Source organism: Dendrobium catenatum, unplaced genomic scaffold (genome assembly GCF_001605985.2).
Source record: "Dendrobium catenatum unplaced genomic scaffold, ASM160598v2 fragScaff_scaffold_743, whole genome shotgun sequence".
Lineage (NCBI taxonomy): Eukaryota > Viridiplantae > Streptophyta > Magnoliopsida > Asparagales > Orchidaceae > Dendrobium > Dendrobium catenatum.
The window spans coordinates 552,239-576,496 of NW_021319205.1; the positions used below are offsets into that span (position 1 = coordinate 552,239).

The window sequence follows — 24,258 nt, forward strand, 5'->3', positions numbered from 1 at the left end:
ACAATATATTCTAATGCATGCAATTTATTTTTAATCTTTTATAATTTTTGCAAGGCAACCAATCATTTTAAATAATAATAAATGCACAAAGCTTAGAAAGTTTAAATGATGACTACATAAATATAATTTCTAGCTATCATACCTTAATTTCAATTAAGGGAAGGTTTTTATTCGTGGAACATACCCTTTCTATTTAAGGAATTTTAGAAAAATTTAAGTTATAGTATGTTCATACAAAGGTTAGGTCAGGTCTTTTTTGTAGTGTTAATAATTTGGATAAAGAAAAATTCTTGTAGAATTGCTAAATAACATATAATTTTTCTAAATTTGTTTGAATAAGCTACCAAATAAGAAAATTTAAGGCTTTGGGATAGCAATAATGACCTTTATTGAAGAAAAACAAAACTTATTTGCAAGGTACCTCAAATTCTTCCATTCTTGAGAAAATTAGACCCTTCAGCAAAAACTTTCAGTTTTTTGCATTCAAGGTTGTTGGCCTTGACTTCTTTGGAGCCATTGACTTTGATACCACTATGTAGCAAAGGCAGCGATTTGATTGGTGTCTTCTTATGGTGGTGATAGATGGTTTAGTTGGTTGTTGGTGAAATGAGAATACAAGTTTTTGACAGATTTAGAGATGAAACTTTTAGACTTTCAAATGACAAGTTTTTCCTGGATAAAAATAGGTAGGAACTTCTAATCAAAGGTTTGGGAACTAATGGTAGTTTTTTTGGGTTTTTGATTAATAGTTAAGGCATTATGTTGTTTTTAAGTCGGTTGCTCACAGAAGGAAATCGACTCGCGATATTGGTATTTTTGCTATGAGTTCTTGTGGTTATTGGAGATTTGAGTCCCTAGAAGATTTTGAGGGATGCGTGAAGATATTTGGGAGAGTTTTGGAGATGTTGGATGTGTTTTGGAGTTGAGGGAACTAGACTCAAGGCTAAGTGGAAGTGGTGAAAATTGTATCAGAAAAGGAGGGGGCTAATGGTAAGAAGAGATAATTAAGGACAAACCAAAGCTTTAGGGGGGTCAACCTCCAAGCTTTACCAATAAGTAGAGCAGCCACCAAGCCTCTTTATATGAAATTTACACATTCACAAATAGATTTTATTCAATGAATCAATTAGTATAAAACATTATCCTATTTATAGGTTTTTTTTCAAGAGTAGACAACTTTGAAAAGTCTTATGATCCAATAATTATATGGTTTGTTGACATGACCTAATATAAAAGGAAAGAAAAAAAAGAAATAACTAAATAAAAAGCTTTTAAATATATGAAAATTCGGATTGACCATATAAGACTAATAAAGTGGTCTTGAAATCAATTAATTTTTGAAGATTATTGTCTTCTCGACTGATATGTTCCATCTACCCATCAATGGCTTTAAATTTAGCTTTTTAATTACTCTCTTATGATTTAATGAGGATTATGAGACGTTTATGGGCTTGTATGGAGAGTTGTGCATAATGAACGGCTCAAATCTTGATCCATGACATTGATTTGTGATCTTGTTCTTGACCTTTGTCTTGATGCTGCATCAGACAATAATTTAGTATTGGTTTATAAAGTGAAGTTCTATAAGCTTATTCAGTTCTTAATGTAGCCTGAGAAATAAGGTGAATAATATATTTTTTTCCTGATAAATGGTTGAGATAATAGTGTAAGTTTTTAAAGGAAATAATCCAGCATAGTGATATAAAATGAACATAGGCATGCATATAGATGTACTTGTGATGATGACATCGTTCAGAGATTCTGACACGTGTACCGGCAACGAAATCGTAGATCGACGACTACGATTCAGTGTCTCTACTTTTGATGCATTATGTTTTATTTAGTTTTGTTGTTTTTCGAGTTTACCCTTATGGGGAAGTGTTTTGTTATTGTAGCCAGGAGGGCAATTGTGTACTTTTTTTTTTCATGTTTGAGACATATATAGTGGTCTTATGTGTTGTAATAGGATGATGAATGATTAAATAAAATTTTGTTTTGTCTTCTTCTTCTTCTTGTGAGTGTACTAGAGAGAAGGGAGAGCCCAACATGTGGGCAAGCGCAATACCCATCAGTCACTGGAAGAGTCCGTGGCTCGTGGTCTTTTTCTACGTTCTCTATTCTATCTTCGTTATCACCCACCGGCTTCTCGTCACTCTTCCACCTTCTTCCTGCAACCAAAATACCTCACCTCAATCCCACTTAATTCCCCTTCCAAGCCCCCCACCCGTCGTCCTAGCCCTTGGCCACCTCAACCCGACGCCAAGCCCACCTCTTCCCTCCTTGACCGCCAGCCCCATCCTTATCCCAAGTCATTATGATGATTTTAATCATCATAATGACTCCCTAAATTGGCTTTTGCAATGAAGGAAGGAGTTAGAAAATTTTGAAATTCAAATTTGAAATTAAAAAACTTTCCATATTTACAAAATTCTAAATAAGAAAAGTTTTCAAATTTGAATCCAATCTAAATTTAATTTAGAGAGGATTTATTATTTTCCCTCCTAATTTGCCTTAGCTTGTTTGGAAAGTACTCAACTCCTCCACAATCCCCTCACCCTTCTCTCTTGATACCGCCGGCCCCATCAATGGGGATTTTCTCCTTTGCTTCCTAATGAGGCCCCACCCCTATTTAATTTGATTTCAAATTTCAAAAAATCCCTCCAATTCTACTTAAAATTTGAAATTAATTTCAGATTTGAATTAAAACTTCTCTCCCCTCTTCAACCTAACCTAAGTCCTCTCATCTAAGCCGCCCCTCTCTTCTCCCCACCTTTGGCCGCCCCTCTACTTGTGCCTCCCCTCTTGAGAAACCCTAGTTGCTCATGAATATTGAAACCAAGAGAAGAAGACAAGTTCCTCCTTCATCCTCATCATTGGTGCATGGCCGATCCTGAGGTCGACCATGACCTTGCCTACAACGCCCAAGGGAAAATCGACATTCTCCACTCCCCTTTCTACGAGCCTGTCTGGAAGTACGACGAATCGGTGGAAGACTACGTCAACCACATCCTCTACTGCCTAGTGGAGATGATCGAGCTTCAACAACCCAGGACACCTTGGCTTCTCCTCGGGAGATCCACCCCACCTCCACCCTCGGCTACCTCTCCATCAACGAAGGTCTTCGGTGCCATCTTCATAGTGGTAGCCTTTTTCCTCGTATGCTTCGTCTTCCTCCACTAAAGCCTAAGAGTGATTGAGTGAGAAGGAACTCTTAGTGACTATATCTTGATGTTACGTCGTGAATTATTGTTTATTTGCTATTAGTATTATTATCTTGTTTTCGTTGTTATTGCGATTGTCCTGCTAATCTCATTGTAAACGCTTGCTATTACTTAATCTTTTAACGGAAGTTCTAAGAATTTGACTTGAGTGGAACATAAGTTCTTAATTAGCACAGTTCATGTTCAATATAATTTCAATTTTTTTATCAAGGTTAGTAAATTATCAATAGAAAAAGTTTGCCGCATCGAGTAAAAATTTGTTATAAACTCATGATAGATCTACATGATTGAATATTGAAGTACCGCACATATCTCAATCTATCTTCTTCTTACCTTCTTTTAATGATAATGATTGTCACAACTATTAAGCATGACATGAGCGTGGTTTGAGTATTCAACATCGTGAAAAAGTTCTCTATATTCAAAGTGGATAATGATGAATTGAAAATGCTCAGTGAAACACATGCAAAAGCATTTCTGAATGATTATGTAAGACTCTAAGAAGCATGGGATACAGTGATTTAACTATGGTTTAATTGCTTCCAAGAGCCAAATGTAGTCTAAAAATTAGGAGTCAAGAAAAAAATGACATTGATGGAATATAAATGTTATTAGGAAAATGCTATTTTTGATTTACAAAATTTGTCAGTTTGCTTTAGTGATTTTTGACTTGTAAGATGCTTTCTATTTGTATTAGTAATTTTACTTGCCACTATTTCTCACACTCACAATTTCTCTTATTTTTTTCTCATGAGTTTGACATGCAATTTCAATTGCATTTCAGTTCACATACTCAATTTGATTTTCTGATTGAATTAAAGTTTATCCAATTTATCTTACAGGGAATCGAAGTCTGTTTGATTTCTGGGCCTGACAAGGTATGCCCTTTTGATAGATAGTTCCATTGTTATTGTCGTCAACAATATGATTGGACCACCTAAATTTCTCATTCCAGCGCTTAGTATAATTACATTTTTTTTGGTTTGCCCCATTCGCCCTTTTTTACCAAGATCCCCCTTTAATTTTCCAGTCGGAGGAGGTCAAATTTGTTGTACCATTACTAGACGTGAATTTGAACAAACTTGTGCACGCATGCCCTTGGAAACAAGAACAAAAGATCTACTTGCAGGTTTTGTTGAGCTCTCTTTGCAATGTATTACATAATCATATTTTAAGCAGGAAATATTTCTATTCATTATCACATGTAGAGTTTTAATATCTTTGTATTAATATTGTAAATTTTACAAGAGAATATTTCGACCTCATTCCATTATCTTGTGACAACCTAATAGTAACATTTCTTTTCTCTTTCTTGGTTCTATTACATATCATGTTTACCTTTTTTTTCATACTAGGATTTTTGAAGTCGTCTTTTCTTAGATTTGTTTAAACTTCTTGAAAGAAAAATGGTTAGTTCAAGGGTATTCAGCCATTCTAAATTTGTTTGATTAAAATTTCTTATAAATTAGAACTTTTACTTTTTTGATAAAAATGAATCTTTGAAATTTTAAGATTTTACAAAACTAAGGTTTGAGTGTCCTTTGCAATATACTTATATGATTATATTCGTTATATATTCAAAGTCATATCACATAATGATCATGCTTTGTAAGATTTTCTTGGGTCTCTAGGCGGGGATAAATCATCATTGTCGCAGCAATCTTATCCCAGCTATTTGGAATAATCTTTAACTATTTTTTTCCTTCTTCGGATAACTGACAAATCTAAAACTCTAAACTCATCCATTTTGCAATGCTCATCATTCTCAAGAACTACAAATTCACTGTAACAGCATGCTTGGCATATTCGGAACGAATATTTAATACGGCTGGTATAGGATTTAAGAAGGTTAGAAGAATTTTTTTTTGTTTAATTACTTGCATTTGTGCAATTTGTGTTGTTTTCTTTGCCATGCATTCTTTTAATATCACGAACAGCTTGTATGCATTTCATATTTTTGACATTTGATGCAAGTAAGTTCAGTGTTGCTTCCTTTTTGTACGTTAGGGGAGCTACAGAATGTGTAACCACAATAAATAAATTTCAAAGAAAATATTGAGTTTTTTTATTTATTTTAAGAAAAGAATTTCCAAAATTTCCCCTTTTTGTACCTTGAAAGTTAAATATTTTGTCTCTGATTTTTTCCTCCCACATATTGAATGTAAACTATTCAATTCAATCTTAAGCCGGGGGCTTGGTTTGACAACTTGTTCTCACCCCATAAACTTGAGTCTTACTTAGTCTTAGTTGGTTGTGTTGGCTCAAACAAGCCAGCCCCAGGAAGATTAGAACAAAATTTGAATCTTTAAATTCTTGGTTAAATTATCATTGGTGACTGGATCGTCCAAGATGATCGAAATCGTCCGGTACGATCAGTTTAATGAGCTGATTGTCATTATATTGTCCAGTACGATTAGTTCAAAACTTGAACTTCTGGTTTTGACTCAATCTCACTCCCCCTAAGTGTGTGTACATGGTCACCAAACAAGCATACACCCTTATAGGACATGACTCAAGAAATAAAAAATACATCAATAAATATTACAAAAATTGTTACAACATAACTTATTCTATCCAATCTTGAGCCTTGAATCTTTATTGGATGGTGTATAGAATTCTTGAAAAGTTAGTACATACAAACAAAAATATATTGCAAATACAAATAAGAAACAGGATGTGAGCCACAATATTTATCATCATCAAAAACATAAACTCATAAGCTCGAGTTACAACAATAAATATGTTGAATGTCGTAGAAATTAGAATGTTAAGATGGATGTGTGATAAAATTAGGAAGAATAAATTGATAAATGATTATATTAGAAGTCGGATGAGAATAACATCTATTCAAAATAAGACAGTGAAAAATAGACTTAGGTGTTTTAGATATGCTCAGTGACTGGTAGAAGATATATCAATAAGATAATTAAATAAATTTAATATAATAGGTTTAAGAGGATGACAGTTAGATTGAAGTTAATTTTGATAGAGGTGGGGAAATATTTGCCAATAATATGTTCTACTGATGATTTGTTCTTACTAATACTTCCACTTTTTTTTTTGGTTGAGGTTTTAATTACTTTTCATATTCTTATAGTTATAATCATGCAGGTTGTGTTTCCTGTTTCTAAAAGTTATTCTCTCGCTCCTTTGGCACCACGCATAAAGTTAGTGTCTTCTTCACAGCTGAAGGACTTGTTATCAGTTGAAGACGTGAAGCTTCCTTCTTGGGTTGATGGAATGTAAGTCATCCTATCAGGTTAAAAGGTTATTTTAATCAATATTTTGTTCACTCTTTTTTGGCAGTTGTGGCTGAGAATTCTATTGTTACCATTAGTTGTTTCTATTCATGACTTCAAAATTTCTACAATTTCATAGGTGTATGGCTGAATACCTTCCTTCTCTGGAAGACACTCTTATTGTACAGGTTAGTATATTTGTCATATTGAGAATTATATTTTGTTTCTACTGTCTTCTCACTCATCACCATTATTAGCTTACAATTGAGGGTTTCATTTTGTATGATTCGATAAATTATTTTATGTGCCTCCATATTTTTGGTGCTCATTGGTGAAAAGTTAATGCACGCAAAACCATTTGTTGTATAATTAGCTGCCATTTTTTGGTAGACTAGTGTTTTTGCCTTTCCCATGCACACTTGTGATGGGAACATATGTCGTAACATGAGAGAATGTCAGCTCTGCAATTTGACATTGATTTCAGTTTGTGCAACCCTGAATCTCATGGTGCTTTAAACTGTGTTATGATTGATTTATTTAGACATTTGTTGGACTAGTTTTATTGCCCGTGCACTTTGTGCACGTTGCTTGAATTTAATAAATATATATTATAAGAAGATTAAATTATTATATGAACAAAATTAATAAAATTTTATGCTTGCCTAATTGATAGTGACATTAAATGCATGTGAATAAATTTTTTTTTAAAACTTATCTTATGAAAAATTAAATTATATTTTTTTTATTAAAAATAAAGTTATTAATTTTATCCGTTTAAAGAATTCTAATTATTAATTATACTAATGAAAAGTTATATGTTTCTCTTAAAATTATCATATATATAAAAAATTAATATAATTTTATAATTCAATACTAAAATACATATTTTTTTCCTGTAGAACTAATATCATAAAAATAATTCATTCACATTTAGAAGAAAAGCTCAAAAATTCATTATAAATATATCATTAAGCATAATATTTATATACTAAATTAAAAGGGTAACAAGAAGAATAAGTTTATTATAATTCATTCACAAAAGAACAGCTGATCACCCATAGATTACTATCTTACAATCATAATAATGCAAATGAATTATTCGTTCATTAGAGATATAATGAAATTAAGATATTTTTTATTTCTCTCGTGCTAAATATATGAATAACACAAATTAAGATTATTATTATTATTATGATAATCATCATTATAGTCATAATAGTAATCACATGTTTTTATTTTTATTTTTTTTATATCCAATATCCATCATGCTTAAAATCAAAGAGAATGCTTAACGAAATGTAAAATCACATAGCAAAGTGACAATGATTTACTTGCTTGTAAAGGGTCTAATTTTATTGCACATGCATTAAATGCAAGCGAATAAAATTAAAATGTATTTGAGCATTAAATACATGTGCATTAAATGCACTTGAATAAAAATTTTAATTATATGTTTTTAATTTTGTTCAGAAGAAACGACGGCTAAATAATTTTAAAAAGATAATATAGATTTATAGGTTTCTTAAATTTTCTTAACTTTGATCAAAATAGTGGATAAAAAAAATCTTCTTCCTTTTCTCCAAAATAGATCATTTTGTTCAAATTACAAAAAAATGTACAACAAAAGATTAATGCACATGAATTGATCACTTCAATATATAAGAAATCTATCATTATTAATTTATTGTATTAACTAAACATATAAATAAGACCCATTTGTCAATTCATGTTATAACACAAGCTCATCCTCTCACCAATTCCTCTTATTCCATGAGCAAATCTCCTAAGCAATCTCTAAACCAACATAATTCATACAACCTTTCACCAAACCTATATAACTTGAGAAAAAATCAACCACTCACAAAGTCTAGTAGCAAAATTAAGAAGTAGAATCTAAACCCAAAAATAAAAAAAGACTCTAAATTGCTATTGATTTATCCTCTATGTTGGTGATCTTACTGCAATTAATAGCTTCAAATACTAATATTATATAATTAAAATAGCTTGATTATCATAATCATAAGTCTACCAACCAGTAGGATATAATTAAATTAACCAAGAAAAAAAAAGTCTACCAACTAGTCATGAGCATAAGTCAACCAACCAGTCACGAGCATAAGTCTATCAACCAGTCACAAAAGATAGCAGTTGTGAAGTGAAGAAAAAAGAAAAAAATCCAATATTATCACCCTATAAAGGCATCCTCTTATATAAATGATATGCTTCAGAAGCATCATTTAAATCAGAAGACTTTATATTTGTAAATCTGAATTAAGCTTGAAGTTATGCGGTCGCTTAACCTTATCCATCTTTCTAAAAGTAACAGATATCCTGCAAAATTTAAGAAAATAAAAATTAAATACATTAAAAGTTCTAGATAGATGTATAATTGAAAATGATGTTAAATTATGAAACTTTTTGCAGGAAACTGCAGAAATACAATGCTTAGCAAGATCATCTCCATTTCCATTTAAGACAAGCACAGATCTGAATATTTGATATTTGAAGTTAAGAATCTATATGATATAAAATTATCTAATTTCCATAGAAGAGTTTATTGTATAACTTCTAACTTATTAAAAAAAATTAAAATATGAAAGGAAGAAAAATAATATCTTATACTTACTCAACTGGAAGAGGATTTGAAGCTGATCCAATGAATTCACCCGATCCAACAATTTCTAGCTTGTGTCCAAACATTATATTACACTCGCTTAAAAATGACACGATAGAAAATGACCTTACAAAATCATGACTGTCAATATGAGGCGGTATGCAATCACCAGGTTCATATATATTAATAATGCAATTATCATGTACATAATTAATAGGCAGAACATGCGATGTAATTAATCATTTTATCATAATCTAGAAGAGATTTGGAATAGGATCAGCAATCACATTACGAAGCATACCCGGAGGGATCCCGTTCTTTTCCTGTAATTAACTTCATTGTTAGTTTTAAATTTATTTAAAATCAATAAATATACAAATAAATAAGTTCAAATTAGAACCGCGTAGTTATAACAACATCCGAATTGTATTGTAACTTGTCCTTTTCCACGCATCCATGTTTTTAGTTAAGAATATGTATGCTCTAAACAAAATTTTAAAATTTATCAAATGTTATAAATGATAAGATAAGATAAAATTCTAAAGAAATGACTAAGAATATAAATGTTATACTTTTAGACATATTAATCAAGGAACAAATTAAGGAAAACATCAACAATTATATATGCCAAAACTCAAATAAATATGAATATGAACTCAAAGTTTAATATTTTGTGAACATACCTCCAAGTTCATTCTTCCTTCCTTTGTTTTGCAAATCATAGATAAATTGCACAATTTCTTTTTGTTCCATAGAATTAAAAATGCCAATGTGCAACTCTAGGCCATCCAAAATATTTACAAATCTTCTATTTATCCTCTCAAGAGAAACATAATCTTTTTTCATGCTGAAGCCTGTAAAGACTCGTTGATTTCTCTCTTCTATGCAGAGTTGGTGTTCTTCATATTCGACTTGACCTTTTCCTCTACTACAAATTTCTGTGTATTCTTCTTCTTGTTCTTTTCAATCTCTTATTTTTTAGATAAATCAATCCAAGAAATATGATCATATCTTTCAGGTGAGCCCATCTAAGGAAAAGATAAATTTCACAAAAAAACTCAGAAACAAAGTATTTAATAAACATGAATAATGTATATAAAAGGATAATTGTTGAGTATCTAATGAAGCCGAAGAAAAGTAGTTTAACGACTTTTAAAAGTGTTTAATGTTTTAAGCATATTCTTAGTGGAAAAAGAAAAATAGCACATAAGCATAATTAAAATAATTAACTTATACTTGAAAACCTATTACACAATTTAAATAGATCATTGAATAACGACAAGCTCAATCAACTACGACAAAATTGGGAAAGCCTTATTCAGATATGACCTTCCTTATCATAGATTGGTGCTTGATCATTGCTCAACATAAAATGTTGTGGTAGATGTGTAATAACGGATTTAGAAGACCTAACTAAATAAACTGAAAAATCAAAATCTATAAAAAAAATTATATATATAAAAATATATATCTATAAAATAAAAGCAACATCTAACATAAAGGCTATCGGTGCATCTTAAATTGAACACTACAAAGACTATATTACTCTTTTAGCTCACACAGGGAACACAACTTAAGGAGCAACCATAAACTTAATAGGATAGTCTGTTGCATAAGTCAATAAGGTATGAGTTTCACAATACTTTATAAGGAGAAGCCAAGGAATTAAGTTATTGAATATTCAAATGCTATTATTACACCAAAATGGGCTATGTATTAACAAGGCCTAATAGCATACAGTGGAAATGATTAAATTAGCAAATCAAGTTCACTAATTTTATTAAAGTTTAATAACTTTACACAATTACTATAAATAAGAATGTTTCACACTAATGAAGAGGATTAATATTGTGGGATGATAAGAGAAACAAAGTAAGTGCAACACATGCATGACTTAAGATCATATCTAAAAATTTAAATGGGTTAATTTAAGTTTATACTATTTTTCTTAAGATAAAAATCTAAGCCTAGTTTCTAGAATATATCATTTATACAAATTAGTTAAGACGAAAGTAATTCATTAAAATTAAATGAGCTATATCTTTAGAGGTTTTAGAAGGCACTGCATAAGGCAACAACAACAATTCTATAAAAATTACTAATCACAAGACTAACATTTAGCCGAGAATTGTTTAGGCAAAATCAACAAAAAATCTCTGTAACTCTCCTTAGAACTACAACAAAAGAATACAATAGAAGAGAAGAGAACTATAGAAGTATCTTTACAGACTACAATCTACTCAAAGCTTTACTACTTTAAAGTAAGCTGTTTATGTCAGTGGAGATAAGTTAGATAATTGAATAAGTATAATCTTGCAAGTCACAAGCATCAAAGAGGGGTGGCCTCGGCTTTGAAGCTTTTCCCATCAACTCCTGTGTTCCTACCTCTCTTATAAGAAACTAAACAACCTCCATTCCATGATCAATATGTAATCATGAATGACTGGAAGGCTAATATACTTGACATAATTAAGAAATTTGTTTTAAGGCTAATATCCATTACAATAGTATTTCTGGAATGGAAGCAATGACGATCAAACAATTGACATAAAAATAATGTCAAAATTAAATCATGAGGAAAAAGTGCAGCAAAAATTTTTATAAGAAAAACAATATCTGCAATCACGCTCAAACATTAGTTCAAGTACTTGTGTACAAATGCAACCAATACGGCAATACCTATGGATCTACAATTTCTTAAACATTAAAATTCTTAAAATCCTAGCATGTATGAGTGATGCAGAACAAGCCCCACATCCAAGGACCAAGCCTAGATAAATGTCAAGATTCTAGAGAAAATTGCATTGATCAGATCAAGCTTGACCCCAAATCTGAAGTCTCATTCCTGGTTTACATTCATTACATAATTTAGGTGCAATAAGAAACCATAGTTTATATAAGTTGTTGACAGTCTGCTCATATAATTAGTATGAACTATATAATTTTCAAACCATCAGCAATATACACTAACTTTCCTCTGAAGAAAAATATACTCATTAAACTCAGAGCTTTTGCTTGTATCAAAAATCATTGAAGGTCTCAAGATGCCAGGAAAATCTGAATGCATGGGTATACTTCAAATATTTTTATAAGCAAGTTCAGATTGGGATTCAAATAATTGAGAATCTAATTGAACTAAATGCCAAATAGAAGATAAAGAAAAGTTTTCTTACAGCTTTTAACAGTGCGATCACCAGCACCTATATATACATGAAAAAACAAGTTATAAATTACTAACTCTAAACATTCTTTATAACTCATTGTAGAGATCCAGAAACGAAAAGAGTTATTAGACAATTTTAAGAAACATAATTCAGACAAGAAATATATTCACTGGTAAAGATGAACTTAACAAATGATTTACGTCATAAGATTTACCTAAATTTGAAGCCGAAATAGTATCCAGATTCACCGTTTCACTGAAGCAGAAATCATAGAGATCCAGAAATGAAAGAGCTATCAGACAATTTTAAGAAACATATTCGGACAAGAAATATATTCACTTATAAAAATGAAATTAATAAACGATTTACATCATAAAATTAATTACCTAAATTTGAAGTCGAAATAGTGTCCTGATTCACAGTTTCGCTGAAGCAGATATAGTAGAGATCCGGAAACGAAAGAGCTAAAGGAAAACATGTGAGTAAAAAGAAGATATTAAATTACTTTAATTCATAGTCATTCTCTAGGCATACAAACCAAAATGCAACAATTACGCCATATTTACTCTACAGGAAATAACCACTTGATCACGTGAGTTTAGATATAACAAAATATAACACAGTTCCAAACAAACACAAGAGTCATTTGGCAATCATAACACGAAGCAGGGATCTCAATTTAAAAAGCTCCAACTAATTTTAGTCTACGGTAAACTCACAAAAATACCTATGCGAACGGAAATAGAAATAAACTCAAAACCATTGTTTTATTTTTTCAATGAAAAAGATCAACATCACTAAAATTTAGTTCAGGTAAAAAAAAAAAACCTCAAAATAAATGATACAAAGCAAACAGGGAAGGATCCTTATGCTTTTCGCCACCGAGGATTGCCTTTCCTTGCCAAAAAGGCTGTAGATTTTAGCCTTGATGGACGATTCTGATGGCTTCGGGTTGTTATGAAGCAAATCAGAGAAAGAATCGCTGCAATGTACGTTCCCCACAATATTTTAAATCAACGTTTCCTTTGACCTCTCCGCCATCGCCAGGATAATCTTAGATGGGTTTGCGAGAGACCTAGATGCTTGTAAGAAGAATTATTACTAAAGTTATAGAAATTAATTGGAGAAGAAACCTGTCGAAGAAGAAGACTGAGAGGAGAAAGCGAGGGCAAGCCGAAGAGTCCAAAATGAGGAATTTGCAACGGATTGAACAAGAGTGTATAGGTTATTGAAAATATACGTTCGGCTTGGGTTATTGTAACCATAAGGGAATTTGAAGCCGAACGGCTGGATGTGATAGAAACGTTTGGATGTGAAATTAAAAGCACGACAATGAAATAAATTAAGAATATGAAGCGCTCTAAGCAGTAAATAAATGAATAATAATAACAATAAATAAATGAATAAATAAATATTTTATAAAAAATAATAAATGATAGAATTTGAAGAGTTATATATGAATTTTTTGATTTATTAAATATTTTTAATAGAATGGACGGCCAAGATAATTTAAAAATAAGTAGAATGGATGAACAAGATTTGCCGGAGGAAGGAAACTCAAGCCCCTTTTATAATAGTAGTATAGATGTGGAATCATTTATTAGCCAGCTTTTCCGAGTCTATAACCCTTGATTGTTTGTTTTGATGGTAAAAACCCCTTCCCAGTGCTCCTCCTGTCCCACCCCTCCATGTTGCTAGGGACAACCAACTTCAAGCCCTTTTTGTCTGCCTCTTCTTTCTCTGACTTCTTTTTGTGGAGCTGAACCAGGAGCAGTTGCTGGAAATGAATGATCCTCGCTCACTCAACTTGTTGACCAGTATGTATCTTATTGCTGGTATCTGCTCTTTCCATCTTTTTTTTTTTAATTCAGGTCTGTGTCTTGAGTGAGCCTATAGTGTTATGTTGTAGACCTGATATCAAAGAACACATGCTATCAGTAAACTTTTGCTGTTTTTTTCTAATTTTTTTTGTGGGCTTTGTTAGGGGTGGAGCAATTTCCATTATTTTGGTTTTATTTTGTGATTTTGGTTATTTTGAAGGCCTATACTTGCTAGAGCCACTTATCTATATGCTTTTTATGATTTTTGAGTTTTTCTTCTTTTTGATAGTTAAGATAAAGTATAAGGTAATGTGATTGGTCCTTTCTTAAGCTTCCTTCTGCAGTTGATGTGTTTCTGTATTTGATTCTTTTAAACTTTTATGCTTCTTGGTCCCTTCCCCCTTTTCATTTGACCAGTCCATCTCACAACATGTTCCTTGGTTTTTTTATTCCCCAGAACATACATCATCAGTGCCATCATTGCCTTATTTAAACTATTTGGGTTGGCTTTATAAATCCTCACTTTCCATTCATTTTATTTGAGCATGATGAATTCTCACTTTTATCATTTGTGCTGAGCAGCTCATAAGGTGTTAACTATATTCTGTGCAAGTATTTTCGTACAGCTTTTAGCCTTCTTTTCGTTGATTATGCCTTTTTTTTTTTCATTGTAATCCTTCTACATCTTTTTAGCGCATACTGCATTATACATTGCAAGACCTTGATAGGAAATACTTGAAATCAAGTATTTCCTATTCACTTTTACAACAGCTCTCCAAGCAAACTGCTGTCCACAGCAGGAAAACAGCCAAAAACAGTAGGAAAACAGGAAAAAACTGTAAAAAAACGGAGAAAAGACTTGTATTTTACTAGTAGTTGCAAGGAAAACAGCAAAGATACAATTGATCCTCAATTCGAGAGGAGGATCGATCTCTCCCAAATCTCTAGACACCGCTAGAGCCCAAAGAAACTAAAATCTACGAGATCTCAAATTTCAGCCAAATTCAAGATACTCAAACACTAGGAAAAACAACTATTTAATGCATACAAATCAAAAGGAAATCCCTAAACAGTCCCTACATTCAAATTCCCCTCTTAATCTCCCCAAAAAACCTTCCTATTAGGCTCCCGCACTGCTAACGGCTCGCGCGGCCTCCGCCCAGGCGAGAAATTTCGCGTGTTTAGCGTCTGGGCCGGTCTCGCATGGACCGGCTGGACCGGTCCGCTGGACCGGTCTAACAATACTCCCCTCCCGAAAATCCACCTTGTCCTCAAGGTGGAGATATGCTCGTGTTCCAGTGGAGGTGGCCATCCTTGAGGTGACTGAAAATCCTTACTGTATTGCTGAACCAAAGGCTGCACGGAAAGAGACACATCCCCTCCCTCCTCCATCCTGATCACATTCAGCTTGTGTAGTCCCACCATATAGTCTTCCCCCACCTCTTGCATATCCTTGACCATGGTCTTAAGTGATGTCATGGCTTTGGATAGCCCTGCATCTCCCCTTATAACCACCTTTCTCCCCTCCACCATTAATTCCATCGTGAGTGCTCCCCAATTGTCCTTGGTTTCCCCCAAGGTTGCAACCACTTCATCCCCAGGATGACATCAGTGCTTCCTAAGTCTAGTGGGAGAAAGTCCTCCCTTACTTGAATCCCCTGGATGGTCAACACCACTCCTTTACAGATCCCTTGGCCTTTCTCCACCTTCCCTGTACCCATCATCACCCCATAACAACCGGTGTCCACCAATTTTACTCCCAGTTGGTTGACAACCTGAGTGGAAATGAAATTATGGGTAGCCCCACTATCAATTAGCACCACCACCTCACGGTCAGCTATCTCTCCTTTCACTTTCATAGTATGACTCGGAGTGAATCCCACTACAGAGTTCAGAGAGACTTCTGCCACATCCAGGTGCAACTTCTCCTCCTCTCCAGATCTGCTCCCACCTCCCTCCTCGTCTTCCTCGTCTTCACAGACAAGGAGAACATGAAGAGTTCGGTCCTTGCACCTATGCCCTGGCATGTACTTCTCATCACATCTGAAGCACAACCCCTTTGTCCTCTTATCCTGCACCTCCTCCTCTGTCAACCTCTTGAAATTTTCCCCACTCCCTCCTCCTACTGGCTTCTCTCGGGTGGTCTCATTACTGTTGCCTGATGCAGGCCCCTTGGGTGCTAGAAGAGTGGTCGTCGTCCTGTAAGAGCCTCCTGAATGGTTTCCCCGATTCCCTCTTTCAGACTTCTTCTGGTCCTCCACCAACTGGGCCAACTCCATGTGATTTCAAGGAATTTTTCCTCCAAATCTGCTTTTAATTGGCCAAATTCGCCTTCTAGGACTTCAATCTTCTTTCCGGCCATCTTTCTTTCTTCGAGTCACAAGAAATCTTCCTCCGAATGCCAAAAAACCTGCTGAAATTTCAGGATTTCAGCCGCCGATGGTCCCAAAAACGACGCTATGATACCAATTTGATAGGAAATACTTGAAATCAAGTCTTTCCTATTCACTTTTACAACAGCTCTCCAAGCAAACTGCTGTCCACAGCAGGAAAACAGCCAAAAACAGTAGGAAAACAGGGAAAAACTGTAGAAAAACGGAGAAAAGACTTGTATTTTACTAGTAGTTGCAAGGAAAGCAGCAAAGATACAATTGATCCTCAATTCGAGAGGAGGATCGATCTCTCCCAAATCTCTAGACGCCGCTAGAGCCCAAAGAAACACCTAAATCTACGAGATCTCAAATTTCAGCCAAATTCAAGATACTCACCCTAGGAAAAACAACTATTTAATGCATACAAATCAAAAGGAAGTCCCTAAACAGTCCCTACATTCAAATTCCCCTCTTAATCTCCCAAAAAAACCTTCCTATTAGGCTCCCGCACTACTAACGGCTCGCGCGGCCTCCGCCCAGGCGAGAAATTTCGCGTGTTTAGCGTCTGGGCCGGTCCCGCGTGGACCGGCTGGACCGGTCCACTGGACCGGTCTAACAGACCTCTACGGTTTTTTCTTCATGACCTGATATGCAATAAGATGCTATTTCTACTATCTCAGTATAACATTATTCATTTCATCCATCATTTCTAATTTTCCCATACGCACATCCAAACTTTCTCATTTTTGCAACACTAAACTTGACAATCAATGATTTTTTTTACTAAATAACACTTAAGTCCATATAACAAACCATTTAATTGCAATATATTAAATTTATCAACTCTCCATGCATACATGTTAATAACATAAAATAGCATGCACTAACAGACCCACGTTATTTTTCTTGGCAAGTCTGAACAAAGAAAAATATTGTGCGCCATGTTCGATGCTAAACATATCATAATGAGTGTTTTTTTTTTTTTTTGCTAAATTCAATTCTAATGTTAATGCAAATGTATTTGTTCTACCATTTAACTGAAGCAACATTGCTAGATTTTTAGTTAAGTAGAGATCTTTATCCTCCTTCACGTGCGGGGTTTTAACCTATTGTGCTCAAGTGTTACATATTAATTTGCAAGGCAGAGCTTATACAATGCTATGCAATGATTTTTTTTGTTTTTTTATTGAGGAAAGATTTTATGCTTTTTTATTGATGCACTGATGATGGAAATATGAAAGCATAATTGCATCGAAATCATAGAAGGTGATGATTTATGTGCTTTATATCATTGCTCTTCATTTTCTTTTGGTTATTCCATTTAAAACATGCCTATGATGATTTCTATATGCATGGAATGTGTTATCCAGTATTTTGAGAAGTCTGGGTGTCAACTTGATGTTTCATGGTTTTAGCCAATATATTGAATTCCAATCAGCACCTGTAGGAGTTTAGAATTACCAGTGTTTATTGCCATTCACCACTGTTCATATTTCCTCAATGTACTGTTGCAATTCCATCATACGTTAAATGTCACCGTGTTTACAAAATTTCCTTACTGGAGACATGTTGCTAGTTGAATTTGCATTGTCTATTTCCCGCATATGTATTGTTATCGACTTGCTTGTTTTCCTGTTGGGTTGTTGTTGCACAATCAACACCTTCCAACTACTTTCCTATTGCTTTATTGTGCCTCCTTATGACTCCTGCCATTCCAAATATAGTCCTGCACTGCCATCGTGCTCGGGGTCCTCTATTGCTCACCGCTTAAGGAAATTTTACTCTTTTGTTGGATGTTTGACACAATTATGAATGTGAAATTTATGAAAAAAGTTTATACTATTTGAATTCATGCCATATGTATTAAAATGTTCTATTTTCAATATATTTTTATAGATTTTGCGTAGTTTCTTATTTTGAGTTTTTTGAAGCACATAAGTAGGACCCTTGAGGCACATACAAATCATTTAATATTGAATATTGAAATAAAGTGTCAGTTCTTCTCTCTTCACATTTGCTTGTTGAATGTGAGTTAAGTTATTCAAAAGCGTGGATAACTACTTCTAGAGGGAGACTCCTTGTATTAGCACGAGGCTTAGTTGTTCCTTTTTGTGTGATTTCCATCAATATTCTTATCTCTTTTAATAGTTTGGTTGCTAATTTTATGAGAGTGATTGAGATTTTGTCGAGATAAATGCAATCTACACGTTATGATTTTTTTTTTTTTTGGTTTCATATTGTATCTCATCCTAGGTTTATTAGAAATCATGGACCTTTAATTATTATGTATCAAATTGGTATATAGCCTAGGTTAGTGCTTACATGTCACTTAAAAGTTCGGCTAGTTATTTAAGTCATTTGATAGATCACCAAAAAATATTTGACAAAATTGATCAAATGAGTTACTAACAAAACAAGATCAACCAAGCAGAACCATAACTTGGATTAATGAGAGTCTTGGAACGTTCAAAACTAATCAACTATACACACAAGAGCCGAGTAATGAATTTAACTCAAATGAAGAACCTATTTATAACACCATTAGGAAATATGAAACTTATCATGGGAGACATAATCAAGATATATATGCTGTGGGGAATATGTTAATGAAATTATAATCATCATTCATGACAACCTTATGACATGATTGAGGATGTAACAAGGAAAGTTAAAGAGGATGCATTTATTTATGATGAGAGGATAGGTTCTAATGCTTTCTTGGATTAGGTAATGAATGATACTGTTTTGATTGACAAACTTTGTGGGGAGAATGACTACGTTGATAAGTAAGATTGTTAGGCCTAACACTAGCTCAATCCATGAAATTCCAATCAACACCATTCTTGCATCGCTTTCTGTTTTCCTCAACTTTATTAGCGGCCTGTTTATACACCTTTTGGGCTCGTTTGTTTACTCATAATTTAATGGATACCTGTAGGTCATGGAGGCAGTTGCATTTGTTGGTGCTAGAAGGCGTTTCATTGAGGCTTTAGTCTCCAAATTTGGAAGGCCGCTCGAAGCTGACCCGGTATGTTTATTTATTCAACTGTTGTTTAATTTGATTGATGCTATGGAATGTATACTGATGCTTTGTTTAATCAGATTTTTTGTAGGAAAGCTACCATTCTTGCTGTCACGGGAGTTTTCACATTCCTTGTATGTTTTGAACTATTTGCATGTCGGAATTATGTCAGTTTTCGGTGTTCAACATGTATTTATGGTGACGCCCACAAAAATAGTGGACACAGCCTTCACTGTTAATATTTAGGGAAAGTGTGAAATTACTTTTTTTTTTCTTTATGTTTTTATTTGTTCATTACAAACTTGCATTCTCATGTTGTTGTTGTCGTAGTTGTTTGTTTTTATGTGAAATAAGATATATTTGATATTTTATAAATAAGTTTTTAAAGAGCATGTTTTTAAAGTTAAATAAATAACTTAAGTGATCCCAAATATGCCTTTAATAATTCGAGGAAAAAATTATAATACGTTATCATTATTATCATCATCATTTGCTTAATCTTAACTACTTTGATAAAATTTATGAATTCTTCTTCTTTTTCATATTTATAGAAAACTACTTGAGCTGTTAATTCTACTTTACACGTGTTCTTGCACAACTTGTAATCATATTATCTTTGATTTACTTTTTATGTTTTTATTTCTTACATATTCGTTTTATTACCTCTCTAATTGGTGCATCATATGTCCTCTGATGTTTAGGTCTAAACCTGTACTCCTTTTTTGCCATCTTATTTCTAATATTGCAATTCCTATAATGTCTCTCAAGTATGATTTCTTAATGGCCTGCATTTTATTACCTCTCTAATTGGTGCATCATATGTCCTCTGATGTTTAGGTCTAAACCTTTACTCCTTTTTTGCCATCTTATTTCTAATATTGCAATTCCTATAATGTCTCTCAAGTATGATTTCTTAATGGCCTGCACTTATTATATCATGCATCCATCAGACCGTTCTCATCTATGCCAGTTTCAACTTGTTCAAGTGATTTTCTTGCCATAAAAAAGAATGAATGCATGAAAACTTTAAAATACATCATAATGTTTGCGGAAGAATACGAGAGAATTTAGTAGTGAAAAGAGCAGCAATTGTTGAAAGTTGTTTTTATCGCCTGTTTCCATCTCTTTGTTAAGCCAATCTATAGATATATGGCTTTTCTGGTAATCAAATAGGCCCAAATTTACTTTTCAGGTTCAATTTTACGAACTCCATTTTTTTCACAGTGATAAAGAAAGAGACCTTGAAGCAATTATATTTGCTTTGTACTTCCTCTTTCCTATAGTTCTGACAGCTATGGCTTAGCAATGTCTTTGTGGCAGGTGCACTTTTCACTTTCCACTCATTTCCCTAAGCAACAACCTACATTGATTCTGCAAAGTTCCCAGGTTTGTTGTTTAAATTTATTTCGAGACCAGAGAACAAAAAACTTCAACATGCTTACTAGAGATGCTTGCATAGGATTTCATGTGAATATATCAGCAAACTAAATGTTTGCTTTCATCTATTGTACTCAGTTCTTCATATGTTCAACTGACTTTATTTTTTATGAAGCTTGTCTGAAAGAAACATAGATCTCTATTGTTGTTGATGGTGTTATTTGGCTTTGGCAGGGGGGGAGGGGGGAGGCGCTGGATGGCTTTGCCCAACAAACAACCTAGTGAGCTCTACTCGTAAAGAACCCTGGCTTGTTGGCAGGGAGTTGGTGGGTGGACTCAATGTCGATAAGTCTCATGATAGTGAGCTATAATGACGGCGAGCACTCGAGTGATGAGCTATTCAGAGAAGCAAGTGATCCAAACTAGTGTGGGAAGGTCATCTTATGATGAGACAATGCATGTCATCTTGCGAGATTGAGTCCTTTATCGTGTTAGATTACTAGCTTGTGCATGGAGATGCATTCTTATGTTTCCTTGTTAATTGCTTTGGGTTTTCCTTTATATTCTTTTTGGAGTATGCCATCTTGGTTTCATGTTACAATTTTTTTCCCCCTGTTTTCATTATGTGTGAATGAAGTAAACCAAAAAGTGAACAGTGAAATTGCATGATATGGGAGGAGGAACTGTAGTGATGATGCAGTCCAGGAGGCGCTGGATGGCTTTGCCCAACAAACAACCTAGTGAGCTCTACTCGTAAAGAACCCTGGCTTGTTGGCAGGGAGTTGGTGGGTGGACTCAATGTCGATAAGTCTCATGATAGTGAGCTATAATGACGGCGAGCACTCGAGTGATGAGCTATTCAGAGAAGCAAGTGATCCAAACTAGTGTGGGAAGGTCATCTTATGATGAGACAATGCATGTCATCTTGCGAGATTGAGTCCTTTATCGTGTTAGATTACTAGCTTGTGCATGGAGATGCATTCTTATGTTTCCTTGTTAATTGCTTTGGGTTTTCCTTTATATTCTTTTTGGAGTATGCCATCTTGGTTTCATGTTACAATTTTTTTCCCCCTGTTTTCATTATGTGTGAATGAAGTAAACAAAAAAGTGAACAGTGAAATTGCAGGATATGGGAGGAGGAACTGTAGTGATGATGCAGTCCAGGAGGCGCTGGATGGCTTTGCCCAACAAACAACCTAGTGAGCTCTACTCGTAAAGAACCCTGGCTTGTTGGCAGGGAGTTGGTGGGTGGACTCAATGTCGATAAGTCTCGTGATAGTGAGCTATAATGACGGCGAGCACTCGAGTGATGAGCTATTCAGAGAAGCAAGTGATCCAAACTAGTGTGGGAAGGTCATCTTATGATGAGACAATGCATGTCATCTTGCGAGAGATGAAGAGAAGCATCGGTGTATGACAGTGAAGGAATCGTCTCTTGATAATTTAGTTGCATATTTCTATCGAAGGTGACAAACAATCCCAGGTTTGTAGGTAGAAGGTGCAATGACGGAGTAATGAGGATGTAATGTGATACAATCCCATGCGAAAATGATTTTCTTAATGAAAGTTTGCACGCTTAGATTTAGAGGCAATAATAGGCAAGATCTTATGCGGAATTGAACGATAAGATTAATATTAAAAGGCACTTAGCTTAGGTTAAATCACATGAATAAAAGTTAAGTTCAAAAAGATAGCCAACTTAATCCGACATTGCATACATGGATCGTTCCAACAATAAATTCCAATATTGACAATAAGATTAGTCTATGAAAGATCCCTCACACAACTCTTCTAATTACTAGGCTTTAGCGGAGGAGCGTCAACTTGGTCGTCATGAATTTACTAGACCACAATTGAGAAGCACTACGAAGATAAAAGAGTTGGGGAAAGAGTTTACCGAAAGACGAGAGATTACGAAGCTTCCGGTTTGATCACCAAGGCACTGGATGACGAGTAATCAGCAACATCACGGCTTGGACACGGTTTGGGGAAGAAGTGGACAGCAATACAAGGTTTGGGGAACCTTTTGGACGGCAATCAGAGACCCTCTGAACAGCAAGACAGCCGTAGGAATTCTGCTAGGATGGCTGGTCAGCAACTACAGATGTTTGGGTGGTCACTAGGAAAGCTTGGCCAGCAATTTTGACCCTTGAAAAACTTCGGACAGCAGCCTTTGAGGTTAGAAACGCCTTGGACAACACGTGAGGGATTTCTGGTCAGCAAACAGGAGCAGGTTCTGGCAGCACTATGGCTGGTTGGAACTTCCCGAACAACAATTTCCACTTGGCAAATTGCTGGACAACAATTTACTGCAGCTTTTAAGAGTTAGGTTTTGAATTTTGAATCCCCAACTCATGTGATCAATGCCATAAAGTGGCATTTAATGGACTTAATCCCAAGCAAGGCCGGCGGCTTAGAGAGGGGAGAGGAGGGAATTAATTCACAATCCTGAAATAAATTTCAGAATTTGAAATTTTAGTAGAGAAAACTTATTTGAAATTAATTTCAATTTCAAATAGGATGGGGCATTAAAGGAGCAATCAATGGGGGGGGGGATCCTTCATGGGGGGTGGCGGCATGGTGAGAGGGGAGAGGGAGATTAGGGAGGGACTAAGCGCTTGCCAATTGAATCGATGCCACCTAGGATGAAAAAATTAATAATTCCACCTGCCATAAAATTTTGATTGGATCAATTCAAATACTTTCCTTTTTAGGAATTTTGCAAATATGGAAAGTTTTGAATTTCAAATTTGAAATTCAAAATCGGTAACTCCTTTATTTATTGCTAGGCCACAATCAAGGAGCCATTATGATGATTGACATCTTCATCATGGCTTGGAGCAAGGGGTGGCCGGCGGCCAAAGGAGGAAGAGGGACTTGCCGTCGGGTTTGGGAATTTCTTGATGGAGCTTGGGTTGTAGTGGAGGAAGCTAGCGGGTAAAGTGGTGGATGATGGGATCTCGGGTAGGGCTTGGCGTGGGGAGGAGGAAAACGAGAGTTGGAGAAGAAAAATAAGATAAAATAAACCACGAGTCGAGGACGCTTCCAATGACTGGCGGGTAATGCTTTTGCCCTCACCTTGGGCTTTCCATAGAACTCACACAAAGATCTAGGAGAAAAGAACTCACTAAGAGATCTTCAAGAAGGAACTCACAAAGAGAACACAAGAGCCAAATTTTCATTCAATAATCATCATCCCCTTTTCCAAGAGGAAGGGGAGGGCTTAAATAGCCAAATACATGAGGGAAAATAAAAGACACAATTGCCCCTAGGGAAAACATAAAACAAAGCCCTCAAGTGAGGGTAGAAATGGAAAAGTACAAACAACAAATAAAATACATGAAAATAAATAGACACAATCGTAGCCGTTGATCTTCGATGTCCTCATCAGGATGATATAGAGGGAAATCTTGTGATGATGAGGATGTG

At 34.5% G+C, this 24,258-nt stretch overlaps 1 protein-coding gene across 2 annotated transcripts in view; it reads left to right on the forward strand.

Moving 5' to 3' along the window:
- Positions 1-24,258, forward strand: part of LOC110097498 (BRISC and BRCA1-A complex member 2) — a 35,207-nt gene that overhangs the window by 4,971 nt on the left and 5,978 nt on the right. The window contains exons 5-11 of one of the 2 annotated variants that reach the window (XM_020823877.2): positions 4,064-4,099; positions 4,252-4,350; positions 6,333-6,463; positions 6,600-6,648; positions 19,369-19,458; positions 19,533-19,586; positions 20,773-20,838. In XM_020823877.2, the coding sequence (XP_020679536.1) occupies positions 4,064-4,099; positions 4,252-4,350; positions 6,333-6,463; positions 6,600-6,648; positions 19,369-19,458; positions 19,533-19,586; positions 20,773-20,838 (525 nt within the window). The remainder of the gene's footprint in view (positions 1-4,063; positions 4,100-4,251; positions 4,351-6,332; positions 6,464-6,599; positions 6,649-19,368; positions 19,459-19,532; positions 19,587-20,772; positions 20,839-24,258) is intronic. The other variant, XM_020823879.2, reaches the window with a different exon arrangement.